Source organism: Antedon mediterranea, chromosome 8 (assembly GCF_964355755.1).
Source record: "Antedon mediterranea chromosome 8, ecAntMedi1.1, whole genome shotgun sequence".
Taxonomy (NCBI): Eukaryota; Metazoa; Echinodermata; class Crinoidea; order Comatulida; family Antedonidae; genus Antedon; species Antedon mediterranea.
Genome location: NC_092677.1, coordinates 13067874 through 13084266, shown reverse-complemented (window position 1 = coordinate 13084266; position 16393 = coordinate 13067874). Strand labels below are relative to the sequence as shown.

The following is a 16393-nucleotide window of genomic DNA, read 5'->3' as shown; positions in this document are numbered from 1 at the left end:
CAGATAATTAAGTTGCAGCCGCCAGATAATTAAGTGCCGGCCGCCAGATAATTAAGTGGCGGCCGCCAGATAACAGCTTTTATCATATAGTTAACTTGTGGCCCGAACGGGCTTCCGTACAAAATAGCTGATCTACTTCCCAAATATACTAAACCTAACCCCCTATATAATCTCTCTCAACTATTAAAAAAAACATGTTCTTGATAATTGTGTAATAGGTTAAAGCCTTACCACTAGACCTAACATTTCGTTTGACAAAATGCTGTTTACAGAAATGATTTAATCTCTCTCCATGCTTATATAGCGCTCTCTATAATTTCCCATATTAATGTCATTAATTAGGCCTATTCATGATTTCTGCCTTAGTCTCATAGGAAAAAATAATGCCAGCGGCTTAGTATAGGACAGGCACTGTCTAATCTTCGCACCTACTGACACTCCACCCAGTGTCCTTGTATCCTGTCGCCCCATTACTAAATGTCGATCGAATTATTTTAAAACAGTTTTATAATTCAATTATTTAAAGCGTATTCACTCTGTATCGCCTGCGATGTGAAAATATCAGTTTTAATAATAAGGATGACATGGAAATAGTTATGGAAATGGCCATAGTGTGATCTAGATAACAAATTATTATATTCTTTTGTGCCACACATTAGGCATAATACATTATGTAACCAGTCTTATCTTAACTAGAACAAAACAGAATGTTAAACGCAAACTGCTGCTAAAGCTTGGTTCCCACTAGAACGTAACGCAAGGACGTAAACGCAACGCAAGCGTTTTAACCAATGACAAGCGAAGTTATAGACAGTTAGCAATCACAAGTGAATAAGCCATCGCTTGTGATTGGTCAACTCACTTACGTTGCGTTACGTCCTTGTCTTGCGTCTCAAGTGGGAACCAAGCATTAGCAGGTAGAAGACCCCAATCTAATTTGCTATGCATGACTTGGCAGGTAGAAGGCCCCCATCTAATTTGCTGTGCATGACCATCTTCTACCTGAACACAAAGGTCAACCTGTCTGACTCGCAAATAAACCTTTTCTGTACAACCTGTCTGACTCGCAAATAAACCTTTTCTGTAATTGCTTACAAATGTAGTAACATTAGTTATATGTTTATTTTTCTTACAGCTTGTTGCCTGTAAAGCAAAACTTTTTAAAACGTTTCGAGGTATGTTCATTATTTCAAAACATTACATTATCATTGAATCTGACACTTTTAAATACATTAATGTATATATTGTAAATTAATTTTCAAAATGCTATTTGATTAATCTGTGTATCATGCAGTGTTATGGGTTTATATGACATGTCATTTGCATGAATTTACTGTTAATCATGATATCAGTGAAAGTGACGTACTGTAGGTACTTAATTCAATAGCCATGCCGTAGGTGTATTGTAAAATGTGTAGTACGTACGGTACAAACCTAATATATTGGTAATATGAGAAAAATTCATGTTTAACTTACCCTACGTTTAGTGACTTTTGAGCTAACAATCACATGAATCGTACATTTTAAACCAGATGCATTTATCATAGTATATTGAAATATACGACAGTGCGAGTGTGTAATATTTTTCAGTTGCTTTCCATCTATCAAATTCAGTTCATCAATTTAACATATTTGGTCTTGTTCTATTTTTAGAATTACTTCAATCGCCTTAATATAAAGATCTTATTAAATTTAAATCAAGTTATATTAAATCAAGTGATAATATGATATCAAGTAGGCCCTATATTAATTAGATGTAGACCGGTAAAGATCATTTTCGTAAATTATAATTGAGCATGCATGACTTATGTAGCTATAGACATTTTAAAACACCGGACACCGTGCTGCATGTAGGGACTATTGCTTGTGACGTCATCAGCAATATTGCCAGCTTATGTGATTCATCATTGCCTGAAATTATTTCATTTCATAATTAGAAATTGAGTTGCTTTGTCAACATTATTGCATGGAAGTTAAACCATGTAACGATTCCAAGTTGTCGTATCAAAGTTGACCAGGCCTACGAATACGACACATTCAATATATTTGTACTTTTTTGGGCAAGCTAGTATCAGTTAATATGATTTGGTTGCAAGTGTTAATAATTAAAAAAACACGCGATGTGCAACAAACACGTTATGTGAAAAACCACGTGAAGTGCAACCTAATATCATTAAAAATATGATTTGGTTGTTGCAAGCGTTCATATTATAATATTATATATAAAAAACCTACGTGATTTGAACTAAAATAATCTAAGTCATCACTAGTATTAGCTTGTCGCTAAAAGTACCGTACTCAAAATTGGAAAAAAAAATTATAATTATGTATAGTTGTAAAAATATCTCCTTTTTGTAGAGAAAATGTGATAAAACGGTAAGTAATCTTTTCTATTCGGATATTCCCTTAGCGGTTGCTATTTTCATCGGCATGTGCATGATAAAGGCCATGCATCGAAGGAAAAATAGCGTTAGCATGACAAAATGATTCATTTACTCATGCATATTGTGAACGAATGCTTTCTGCAAGATCTAACTGAATGCAATTGCCGGTCAATAGTGTTTGATATTACATGCATACCTAAATCATTATTTAATATGTATGATGTACGACATATTGAAAAATCTCTTTGACTGTTCAAAACAGTAAAATGATTCCATATAATATGAAGAATTATTAAATTATGTATGTATGTTTAATATGAGACATAAATTTTAATTTAATTAGTACGCAAATTACTCGTTAAGAGTTTTTTTTTTCCAAAGGGCACGTTTATTCAAGCATGTTTTATTATTTAGTCTTTTTTATTAAGATTAAGTATTATTTACTCATTTTCGGGCTAAGACTAATATACTACTTCTTTCCAACGCCCCTATGGCCTGCACTCTATCTATCAGGGACCTCTTATGCCGAACAAAGACGTGAGTATGGCATGTTTGAGGCATAGGAATGTTCTAGCCATCACCACCGACCCTCTTGTTGCCATTATTTCTTCCTTTGGAATGAAATTAGAATTTGGTTTTATCCATCCAATTAAGCATGTAATTTAATGTTGTATTTTATTACAACAATTATTTTTAGCATGCCAGTTTATTTCTCAGTATGTTTTTATTCACTTTTAATTTTGGAGACGCCGTTAACGCTTTTCAAAAACATTAGCGCCCTTGTAATGTGGCCCAATAGCATGACTGTAAAACGGTGATTTTATAGTTGAACCATTAAAATTATAATGTTGCTAAAGTGTAATAAGTAGATTTACCTGATGCTTGACTTGTAATAGATTAGTAGAGTATTGTCACATCGTTGGTTCAGTGCTTTTAATAAGATAAATTCATGCAACTACATTTAATTGATTCTGGTGGAAATTAAATTAAAACTTTTACAAATAATTCATTTTAATATACATTAAACTAGACCATGTAATGTGAATTTAACGCAATTCTGCCAATGTTCATAACATTTGAACAAATACTCACTTTTAATTTTTTTTTTATTCACATAATTGTAAATTTATTGCAAAACTTTAAAATCAGCACCTATTTGTTTAATATTTACTCATTTTGACAAATTGCATTATGATGTTACTCTTCTGGCATAAATTTACATTCTTTAAAAATAAACATACCGTTAAAAAAACAAATATTTAATTAATAATTATGATATAAATCTCGACACACCATGGGAATATGTTTTTTGAAAATGACTCTATTTACTTACAATTATACTACTACCTATTGAATATCGTTAAACATGGATTCATTTATTTACAGGGGAAAACAAAACTGAACAAGCAAGACTTTGAAAACGTCTTCAATCACTATGACAGGGTATGTGATAGGCCTACCATAGAGGTATCTATTTTTATACCTCCATGGGCCTACAATAGAGTGTCTGTATATTTTTGTTGTTTCATATTATTTACTTGAACGTAATAGGTAACTCATGATTATACAAATAGAGGGCAGACTACATCCGGTTCTGGCATACTAAATAGTTCATACAGACAAAGATAATGTACACTTTGTTTATGTAGAGCATCTTGTGTTTATGTTTGTCTTGTGAAATTATTAAATAGTTTATCCATCCTGTAATTGGCGGGTTACTCGCTGTTGGATGAGTATGAAATAAAATAAAATAAATAAATAAATAAAATAAGATACAGAGTAGGTCATTCATGATAATACTATAGAGGGCAGACTACATCCGGTTCTGGCATACCACTAAATAGTTTACACAGAGTAGGTCATTCATGATTATACTATAGAGGGCAGACTACTCCCATCCTGTTCTGGCAGAGCCATATATAATTATAAAGAGTTATGACTTTGAATGGATTAGAAGCCATGTTTGTGTCCAACTATTCCTATGTAGAGTATGATGTTAAGTCCTTTGTTTTAAAAATGTATAACGTTTAAAAGACTATCGTGCGTGTTTAGTTTGTACAGCGATTCTATATAGTAATGCATTGTTTTTACAACAAATTGATTGTTTGATCTTAAATTCGATATTTAAAGCCTTGTGAAAGTTATACATTTTAAAAGAAAATGACTCGAATCCACACTCTACATAGGCATAGTTGGACCATGGAGAAATACTTATTTCTCCATGGTTGGACACAAACATGGCCAGCGTGCACCCCACGTGACTTTCTAAAATGAACGCAATGCCGTAACTCTTTATAATTATATATGGCTCTGTGTTCTGGCATAGCACAAACTAGTAGGGTCATGATTATACTATAGAAGGCAGACAATATACGGTTCTGGCATAGCCCTAAATATTTCACACAGAGTAGGTTCATGATTTTACTATAGAGGGTAGGCAACATTCAGTTGGGTTTATTACTGGTTTTTGTTGATACTGAACATTTTCTTTGACAGGATGGTAACGGTATGATTGAAGGTGATGAACTTAAAGGATTTCTCAAAGACCTAATGGAGCATGAGGAGGATGAAGTAAGTAGACAAATTTAAAGCTATTAAGGTATACAGACTGAAATAAAATTATGCTTATTTTAATCAATAAAAACGAATAATAGTAACATTTTAAATTGTATGTTTATATAATCAATCAGATCTAAGATATTAAACTCTAAATTGATTTCGATCAGGGAAGAGAGAAATTAATTTCACACTTCCCTAGTATCATATGCGTTTTCTGATATAGTTGGTAAATGGTTTCCAAATAATAACGGATTTTTAATTATAAAACCATCTGATAAAATGTCGTTTAATATCTTAGTAACTGCTTAGTCGTGGCTTTTGCACTAATTCTATTGTTGCCTTGTTATAATAACAACAATTGATCAAAGTGTATATTGAATAAAATGTAAGATGACCATAACAGTCATTCGCTTCAATGATACCTTTAATTTATTGCATGCAATCTATCTTTTTCTACGACAAAAGAACAAAGAAAAACAAGACATTTTTGTTCTACAAGAACTAGTTTTGTAGAAAATAAAAATCGATTGATTTTGTCGTGTTGAGGATAGTGTGCACTTCTTTGTTCTTGTTTTTATTTTTTTGCTTTTGTTTGTTTTGTTGATTTTTCTGCACCTAATTTTGTATACCATTTACATCACAGTTCTTTATCAATCTCCTACACTATTAAAACATATTGGATATATATATATATATCCAAAGGCAAATTACTGAAAATAATGAAAATGCTGTGGATATCAGTGGCTAGATCTCAATGGAGATACAAAATAAAATAAACCTAAATCAAAACGATAAAGTAAAACAGCCAGTGCAAGTGAGCGTATTTGGACAAAAAGTAGATACGATTAATTTAACAAGCACATCAGGCATAGAACATTAATTTTAAACTGCCCGGTGATACACTGGAATTTAATTAATTAATTTGAAACGATAAAGATGAGGAAATCTGCTTTCATTGTATTGTTAAAACTTGATTGAATAGCGACTCTTTAACATTCTCGGCGTGGTACGACGGAACAGCACTAGGGCCCTCAATTGTACGCACGCGCACCAGAGATCAATTTGATACGCCCTCATCTTTCAGTATTTTATTCACGAAGCAGAATCAGACAAACTAGCCCTTCATCAGTATGTATATAAACTATATAAAACAGGGTTTTCTATTTATCTATCTATTTATCTGAAATAACATATCTTTTAGTCATAGACCTATTGCCATCCCCTTTTTTTGTTAAATGCGCTTGTTTTACTTTTGAGGCTATCATCTCCTCCTCCTCCTCATACTGTAACGTTTACCCTCTATAGTGTTTACATCTACAATTCGTGGTCAATAATTTCTACCATTCTCGGCACAAACCATTGCTTAAGGTAGCGAGCACTATAGTCAAATATCGAGTCATCACGGTACCACAAAGGTATGCTGTGTTGCTCTAAGGGCTTAGAAATTATTCTCTATATTCTCAGGAAATCAACATAAAGAGTCTCGAAGAAAACGCAAAAATGTTGCTGAATATCTGTGACGTCAATCATGATGGCAAAATTCAGAAAGACGAGCTTATTTTGGTCTTGTGTACCTAATGTGTTTGTGAACAAGAAACAGTGAATCGTTCAGTACAGTATATGTTTGTGTTCTACTAACAATCAATGTTTCTATGCTTATTCTTATTTGTATATTGGGATAGTAATGGTCGTATATTATACAAACAATAAAGGGATTCTGTAATTTTACCATAATATATTACGTAAATGAATTGGCTTATTCTTGACAATTTCTAGTGGGATTTTATTATAAACGTCGATTATGCTTACATTACATTAACATTGCTTCTTTGAATAAGTATTCATAATTAAATTCCTCTAACCCGCCAAGATATTTTCCACCTTGAGAGATATGGTCCTTGTAAGTGTGTAGTGGTTTTGTTTTTGAAATTGGGTGCTTTTTATCTCATTATATGGGATAAAATTGAAAATAATTTATATTGTTGTTCTTATCTAACATTTTAATCAATTTAATTTCAATGTCGAAATTTGTTCTTTTTTAACTGATTTTATAAGAAATTTAATTAGTGCTGTGGTATTTATGAGATATAGTACATGTTCGTGTCTACACATTAGCAAACACTAAATACAAATAAACATGACTATCTGTTGTATAATAACACAGCCCGAGTCACAGTCGGAATCTCAGCCCAAGTCCCCGCCAAAGTGCCATCCAAAGATGACTGATAAAGAGATACAAGATTGGGCTGATTTTTTAGTTGAATTCTACGACCGAGATAAAAGTGGTTCGTTTGACCTGGAAGAACTGAGAGCTGTTTTCCTCCTATAGGTTAAATCGACATTAGGCAAGTACAGATATCATGACAAGTTTAACAGTAGCAGACCATAGCACGGTACTTCATCTCAAAATTGTTATTTTATTTTTATTATCACCCGATAATGGTACTATTAGAATAACCGCATAATAATAGCATATTTTGACAGTTGCATTGCCATTTACAGAGATTATTTTATTGCCCCTGGGCTGTGTCTCTTTGGAGTTTAAAAAATTGCTTATAAATCTAACGTGTACTGTATAAACTTGTCTTGATTTCAGCTAACTCGTAGTTTTTATAGAATTGTATCTTTGGTAAATTAGTATTACGGTATTGTAAAGTATTAAACTGGTAATCAGGAGTGGTTAGTTGAATTGAAATATATAAATACCACGTCGAATCTAAGTAACTGCATTATTTTACTATGTTTCTGAAACTCTTAAAAAAATGTTTGAGTTTTTCGATTTTTTATTTTGATGTTAAATTAGTTTTCCTGTGTATCAACGTTAGATAGATTCTCATTCATATTTCTACGTGTTGTTATAATAATTGAACATAATTGTATCCAATTATAACATATGAAGGCCATTAAGTGCAATACTGAATTTGTTTTTGTCTATATAACTTTATAATAATTATAAACGCTAGTTCCACATATGAATTAAGAAATGCAAATAATCAATATTAATCCCTTCATTCTTAATGTTTTTGTAATACGAAATTGTAACAATACTTAATTAAGTGCTAGTGTTCATTAGAAATATATAAACTTACCACCAAGAAGATTATGTACAGTGGTTTAGCAGACATCAACAATATAAGACACAAAACGTGCAGCAGAACAAATCAAACCGTGTAGAAAATATAGATTAGTTACAAGATTTTAATGAATTCATAATTATTAGATAAAATAAACAATTGAACATTACTTAAATTTAAATGTATATATATATATAATATTAATGCAAATGTTACTGAACTTGTTATATTAACTATTTACATCTTAAATGTATTATTATTATCATTATTATTATTTAAAATACAATTGCCTGCTTTAAATAAAGATAGGTTATAAATCTATTGTGCTGGTTCGCGCAATTTGTATCGCGTAACGCTATTTACATAGACAACGCAATTTCGTGTAATGGCATTTATGCAACACAAATTGCACTGTACTTTACGTTACATCATGGTATAAACGGTTAACGTCATTCAGTTATTACTTGATTATAAGACTGTACAACAAATGTACAATTGTGTATCATCCGATTAAAGTAAATATCAGATGCTGTGTAAATGTGTGATTACAATTGTTGATATAGTTTGCAGTACACCACGTAAGCAGTTTTGAAAGGAACTGCTAATACGTGGTGTACGGCAAAATGTATATAAACAATTGGTTACAATTTCTAATGTGCCTCTACAACAGAAGCAAATGGCAAAAAAGATCGCATTTTAAATAGATCAATACATTCAAGAACCGCAGTAAAAGTTAGGACAACGTTCACATAATACAGTTCAAATACAGTTATGTGAACAGTGGACTGTTTTAAGAAAAAAAACTTCAAAGTCATACAAATTGGGGGGGTCATGTCACGTATTTGATGGTGTCTTTTTATCGATGTTTTTGGGTATTTGCTATTTGTCTTTCATACACTATTGAATTATGCACTTTTTCCTGTAGAACAATAAAATGATAGCCTGTGATTAGAATTAGTTTCCTTTAGTTTTTCTTTGTCTATGTGCATGTTTCTGTTGAGCAAGAGAATACGGATTTAAAATATCGTATTTTATAATAAAAAAATAGAAAGGTCGAAATTTGCCCATTTTTTGAAAAAAAATCCTGTAGGCTACAGGGGAGATTTTAAAAAATGGCAAATTTTCTAACATAATTGGTTACTATACATGTGCATGTTTTTTGTGCTATAGTAACCATTTATGTCAAAAGTGGTTACTATAGCCAATTGACATGCGCAGAACGCTATATTATATTATGCTATAGTAACCATTTATGTCAACAAATAAAAGGGTCGAAAATTGGCCATTTTTCGAAAATTTCCCTGTACTATATAGTACAGGGATTTTTTCAAAAAATGACTAATTTTCGACCTTTTTATTTTTCGATAAAACTTGTTACTATAGTACAATTGGCATGCGCAGAACCCATTATTCGACTCTGCGCATGTTTATTATGTTATAGTAACCATTTATGTCAAAAGTGGTTACTATAGTACAATTGACATGCGCAGAACCCATTATTCGACTCTGCGCATGTTTATTATGCTATAGTAACCATTAATGTCAAAAAATAAAAGGATCGAAAATTGGCCATTTTTCGAAAATTTCCCTGTACTATATTACAGGGATTTTGTCAAAAAATGACAAATTTTCGACCTTTTTATTTTTCGATAAAACTTGTTACTATAGTACAATTGGCATGCGCAGAACACATTATTCGACTCTGCGCATGTTTATAATGCTATAGTAACCATTTATGTCAAAAGTGGTTACTATAGCCAATTGACATGCGCAGAACGCATTATTCGACTCTGCGCATGTTTATTATGCTATAGTAACCATTTATGTCAACAAATAAAAGGGTCGAAAATTGGCCATTTTTCGAAAATTTCCCTGTACTATATAGTACAGGGATTTTTTCAAAAAATGACTAATTTTCGACCTTTTTATTTTTCGATAAAACTTGTTACTATAGTACAATTGGCATGCGCAGAACCCATTATTCGACTCTGCGCATGTTTATTATGTTATAGTAACCATTTATGTCAAAAGTGGTTACTATAGTACAATTGACATGCGCAGAACCCATTATTCGACTCTGCGCATGTTTATTATGCTATAGTAACCATTAATGTCAAAAAATAAAAGGATCGAAAATTGGCCATTTTTCGAAAATTTCCCTGTACTATATTACAGGGATTTTGTCAAAAAATGACAAATTTTCGACCTTTTTATTTTTCGATAAAACTTGTTACTATAGTACAATTGGCATGCGCAGAACACATTATTCGACTCTGCGCATGTTTATAATGCTATAGTAACCATTTATGTCAAAAGTGGTTACTATAGCCAATTGACATGCGCAGAACGCATTATTCGACTCTGCGCATGTTTATTATGCTATAGTAACCATTTATGTCAACAAATAAAAGGGTCGAAAATTGGCCATTTTTCGAAAATTTCCCTGTACTATAGTACAGGGATTTTTTCAAAAAATGACTAATTTTCGACCTTTTTACTTTTCGATAAAACTTGTTACTATAGTACAATTGGCATGCGCAGAACCCATTATTCGACTCTGCGCATGTTTATTATGTTATAGTAACCATTTATGTCAAAAGTGGTTTCTATAGTACAATTGACATGCGCAGAACCCATTATTCGACTCTGCGCATGCTTATTATGCTATAGTAACCATTAATGTCAAAAAATAAAAGGATCGAAAATTGGCCATTTTTCGAAAATTTCCCTGTACTATATTACAGGGATTTTGTCAAAAAATGACAAATTTTCGACCTTTTTATTTTTCGATAAAACTTGTTACTATAGTACAATTGGCATGCGCCGAACACATTATTCGACTCTGCGCATGTTTATAATGCTATAGTAACCATTTATGTCAAAAGTGGTTACTATAGCCAATTGACATGCGCAGAACGCATTATTCGACTCTGCGCATGTTTATTATGCTATAGTAACCATTTATGTCAACAAATAAAAGGGTCGAAAATTGGCCATTTTTCGAAAATTTCCCTGTACTATAGTACAGGGATTTTTTCAAAAAATGACTAATTTTCGACCTTTTTACTTTTCGATAAAACTTGTTACTATAGTACAATTGGCATGCGCAGAACCCATTATTCGACTCTGCGCATGTTTATTATGTTATAGTAACCATTTATGTCAAAAGTGGTTTCTATAGTACAATTGACATGCGCAGAACCCATTATTCGACTCTGCGCATGTTTATTATGCTATAGTAACCATTAATGTCAAAAAATAAAAGGATCGAAAATTGGCCATTTTTCGAAAATTTCCCTGTACTATATTACAGGGATTTTGTCAAAAAATGACAAATTTTCGACCTTTTTATTTTTCGATAAAACTTGTTACTATAGTACAATTGGCATGCGCAGAACCCATTATTCGACTCTGCGCATGTTTATTATGCTATAGTAACCATTTATGTCAAAAGTGGTTACTATACCCAATTGACATGCGCAGAACGCATTATTCGAATCTGCGCATGTTTATAATGCTATAGTAACAATTTTTATGTCAACAAATAAAAGGGTCGATAATTGACCATTTTTTGAAAATTTCCCTGTACTATATTACAGGGATTTTTTCAAAATATGACTAATTTTCGACCTTTTTATTTTTCGATAAAACTTGTTACTATAGTAAAATTGGCACGCGCATAACCCATTATTCGACTCTGCGCATGTTTATTATGTTATAGTAACCATTTATGTCAAAAGTGGTTACTATAGCCAATTGACATGCGCAGAACGCATTATTCGACTCTGCGCATGTTTATTATGCTATAGTAACCATTTATGTCAACAAATAAAAGGGTCGAAAATTTGCCATTTTTCGAAAATTTCCCTGTACTTATATTATAAGGATTTTGTCAAAAAATGACAAATTTTCGACCTTTTTATTTTTCGATAAAACTTGTTACTATAGTACAATTGGCATGCGCAGAACCCATTATTCGACTCTGCGCATGTTTATTATGCTATAGTAACCATTTATGTCAACAAATAAAAGGGTCGAAAATTGGCCATTTTTCGAAAATTTCCCTGTACTATATTACAGGGATTTTTTCAAAAAATGACAAATTTTCGACCTTTTTATTTTTCGATAAAACTTGTTACTATAGTACAATTGGCATGCGCAGAACACATTATTCGACTCTGCGCATGTTTATAATGCTATAGTAACCATTTATGTCAAAAGTGGTTACTATAGCCAATTGACATGCGCAGAACGCATTATTCGACTCTGCGCATGTTTATAATGCTATAGTAACCATTTATGTCAACAAATAAAAGGGTCGAAAATTGGCCATTTTTCGAAAATTTTCCTGTACTATAGTACAGGGATTTTTTCAAAATATGACTAATTTTCGACCTTTTTATTTTTCGATAAAACTTGTTACTAGCACGCGCATAACCCATTATTCGACTCTGCGCATGTTTATTATGCTATAGTAACCATTAATGTCAAATAAAATTTGTTACTATAGTACAATTGGCATGCGCAGAACCCATTATTCGACTCTGCGCATGGTTATAATTTTTCGAAAATTTCCCTGTACTATAGTACAGGGATTTTTTCAAAAAATGACTAATTTCCGACCTTTTTATTTTTCAATAAAACTTGCTATTATAGTACAATTGGCATGTTTAGAACCCATTATTCGACTCTGCGCATGTTTATTATGCTATAGGAACCATTTATGTCAAAAGTGGTTACTATAGTAACACTATTTACATGTGCAGAACGCATTATTCGACTCTGCGCATGTTTATAATGCTATAGTAACCATTTATGTCAACAAATAAAAGGGTCGAAAATTGGCCATTTTTCGAAAATTTCCCTGTACTATATTACAGGGATTTTGTCAAAAAATGACAAATTTTCGACCTTTTTATTTTTCGATAAAACTTGTTACTATAGTACAATTGGCATGCGCAGAACCCATTATTCGACTCTGCGCATGTTTACAATGCTATAGTAACCATTTATGTCAACAAATAAAAGGTTCGAAAATTGGCCATTTTTCAAAAATTTTCTGGACTATAGTACAGGGATTTTTTCAAAATATGACTAATTTTCGACCTTTTTATTTTTCGATAAAACTTGTTACTATAGTACAATTGGCATGCGCAGAACCCATTATTCGACTCTGCGCATGTTTATTATGCTATAGTAACCATTAATGTCAAAAAATAAAAGGATCGAGAATTGGCCATTTTTCGAAAATTTCTCTGTACTATATTACAGGGATTTTGTCAAAAAATGACAAATTTTCGACCTTTTTATTTTTCGATAAAACTTGTTACTATAGTACAATTGGCATGCGCAGAACCCATTATTCGACTCTGCGCATGTTTACAATGCTATAGTAACCATTTATGTCAACAAATAAAAGGGTCGAAAATTGGCCATTTTTCAAAAATTTTCTGGACTATAGTACAGGGATTTTTTCAAAATATGACTAATTTTCGACCTTTTTATTTTTCGATAAAACTTGTTACTATAGTACAATTGGCATGCGCAGAACCCATTATTCGACTCTGCGCATGTTTATTATGCTATAGTAACCATTTATGTCAACAAATAAAAGGGTCGAAAATTGGCCATTTTTCGAAAATTTCCCTGTACTATATTACAGGGATTTTGTCAAAAAATGACAAATTTTCGACCTTTTTATTTTTCAATAAAACTTGTTACTATAGTACAATTGGCATGTGCAGAAACCATTATTCGACTCTGCGCATGTTTATAATGCTATAGTAACCATTTATGTCAAAAGTGGTTACTATAGCCAATTGAAATGCGCAGAACGCATTATTCGAATCTGCGCATGTTTATTATGCTATAGTAACCATTTATGTCAACAAATAAAAGGGTCGAAAATTGGCCATTTTTCGAAAATTTCCCTGTAGGCCTACTATAGTACAGGGATTTTTTCAAAAAATGACTAATTTTCGACCTTTTTACTTTTCGATAAAACTTGTTACTATAGTACAATTGGCATGCGCAGAACCCATTATTCGACTCTGCGCATGTTTATTATGCTATAGTAACCATTTATGTCAAAAGTGGTTACTATAGCCAATTGACATGCGCAGAACGCATTATTCGACTCTGCGCATGTTTATAATGCTATAGTAACCATTTATGTCAACAAATAAAAGGGTCGAAAATTGGCCATTTTTCGAAAATTTTCCTGTACTATAGTACAGGGATTTTTTCAAAAAATGACAAATTTTCGACCTTTTATTTTTCGATCAAACTTGTTACTATAGTACAATTAGCACGCGCATAACCCATTATTCGACTCTGCACATGTTTATTATGTTATAGTAACCATTTATGTCAAAAGTAGTTACTATAGCCAATTGACATGCGCAGAACCCATTATTCGACTCTGCGCATGTTTATAATGCTATAGTAACAATTTTTATGTCAACAAATAAAAGGGTCGAAAATTGACCATTTTTCGAAAAATTCCCAATACTATAGTACAAATTACTAATTTTCGACCTTTTTATTTTTCAATAAAACTTGTTACTATAGTACAATTGGCATGTGCAGAACCCATTATTCGACTCTGCGCATGTTTATTATGCTATAGTAACCATTTATGTCAAAAGTGGTTACTATAGCCAATTGACATGCGCAGAACGCATTATTCGACTCTGCGCATGTTTATAATGCTATAGTAACCATTTATGTCAACAAATAAAAGGGTCAAAAATTTGCCATTTTTCGAAAATTTCCCTGTACAGGAATTTTTTTCAAAAAATGACTAATTTTCGATCTTTTTATTTTTCAATAAAACTTGTTATTATAGTACAATTGGCATGTGCAGAACCCATTATTCGACTCTGCGCATGTTTATTATGCTATAGTAACCATTTATGTCAAAAGTGGTTAGTATAGTAACACTATTTACATGTGCAGAACGCATTATTCGACTCTGCGCATGTTTATTGTGCTATAGTAACCATTTATGTCAACAAATAAAAGGGTCGAAAATTGGCAATTTTTCGAAAATTTCCCTATACTTTAGTACAGGGATTTTTTCAAAATCTATATATAAATTTACGTAAGGGCAAAATTCGGTAAATCGCGCCTTACTTCTAGAATTTTCACTCGATGGTATGTAAAGTTGGTTCGTACTTTCGGTACTGATTTTAACCGCCTGATGTAACCCTGTTTACTAATTAAATTGAGTTAAATAATTAGTTATTGACGATTAAAACGAATTTAGGTTAAACGATTTGCCCCAAATAGGGGTGTTTTCCGATCGTGGTATACACTGTCTAATGGATGTCCGTCTTGAAAAATACCCGCCAAAAAAATGCGAGGAGGCTTCGCATTTTTCTATCTCCTCCTACGATAATTGTTTTTAATAGCTGAAAACCGGTTGAACAGCTAGAGTACACCATCATAATGTTGAAGACAGGCCGATTTTCTTTAAAAAATACTATTTTGATAGATTTAATATACGATTATACAAATGTATTGATTTGCGATGAATGGAACATCCCAATCTCTCAGTCTGCCAGAGTTTGGTTTAACACAAGTACTGTAGGTAAATTTATGAGCCCTTGAACACATACGGTAGGTAAATATATGGGCCCTTTGAGAATAAACTTGCAATACTTTGACAATACTGTAAATACCTATTAACTATTTTTCATTTGAATCGAACATTTCTTACTGTGAATGTTCGTACTGTTAGATGTAATATAAAAATATATACAAATAAACTTTATTACTGAGACTGTGGATAGGCTCTACTGTTAGATATACAAATAAACTTTATACTGACAGTTCCTTCTCAACGTTTGTATTAATTAATAATTACCAAAAATATAAACGTCGTAGTGGTGTATCGTGACATGTACTTTAATATTTCAATTGATTATGACAGTGACAGTTTTAACAAAGTATTAAATCGCAAATGTTTTAGGCCTACTGTATTTAGAGGTATATTATTTATAGGCCTATAAAACATGAACAAAATATTTCGTTACTCAGTGGATAAAGAATATATTTAAAAATTGTTCCTCTTTGTACCTATCCGCTTTCCCATCCCTCAACCCTAATGTTACATAGCGAGGAGGCTTCGCATTTTCCTATCTCCTCCTACGATAATTGTTTTTAATAGCTGAAAACCGGTTGAACAGCTAGAGTACACCATCATAATGTTGAAGACAGGCCGATTTTCTTTAAAAAATACTATTTTGATAGATTGCTAGAGTACACCATCATAATGTTGAAGACAGGCCGATTTTCTTTAAAAAATACTATTTTGATAGATTTAATATACGATTATACAAATGTATTGATTTGCGATGAATGGAACATCCCAAT

At 32.0% G+C, this 16393-nt stretch overlaps 1 protein-coding gene across 4 annotated transcripts in view; it reads left to right on the top strand.

Moving 5' to 3' along the window:
* The window catches only part of LOC140056107 (calretinin-like), a 32460-nt gene extending 23489 nt beyond the window's left edge, over positions 1-8971 (top strand). Inside the window, exons 8-12 of one of the 4 annotated variants that reach the window (XM_072101359.1) lie at positions 1136-1175; positions 2898-2921; positions 3771-3827; positions 4881-4955; positions 7108-8971. In XM_072101359.1, the coding sequence (XP_071957460.1) occupies positions 1136-1175; positions 2898-2921; positions 3771-3827; positions 4881-4955; positions 7108-7272 (361 nt within the window). In that variant the 3' untranslated portion in view covers positions 7273-8971. Of the gene's footprint in view, positions 1-1135; positions 1176-2358; positions 2377-2897; positions 2922-3770; positions 3828-4880; positions 4956-6407 lie in introns of all 4 variants that reach the window. The other 3 variants (XM_072101360.1, XM_072101362.1, XM_072101361.1) reach the window with 3 other exon arrangements.
* Positions 8972-16393: the final 7422 nt, after the last annotated feature.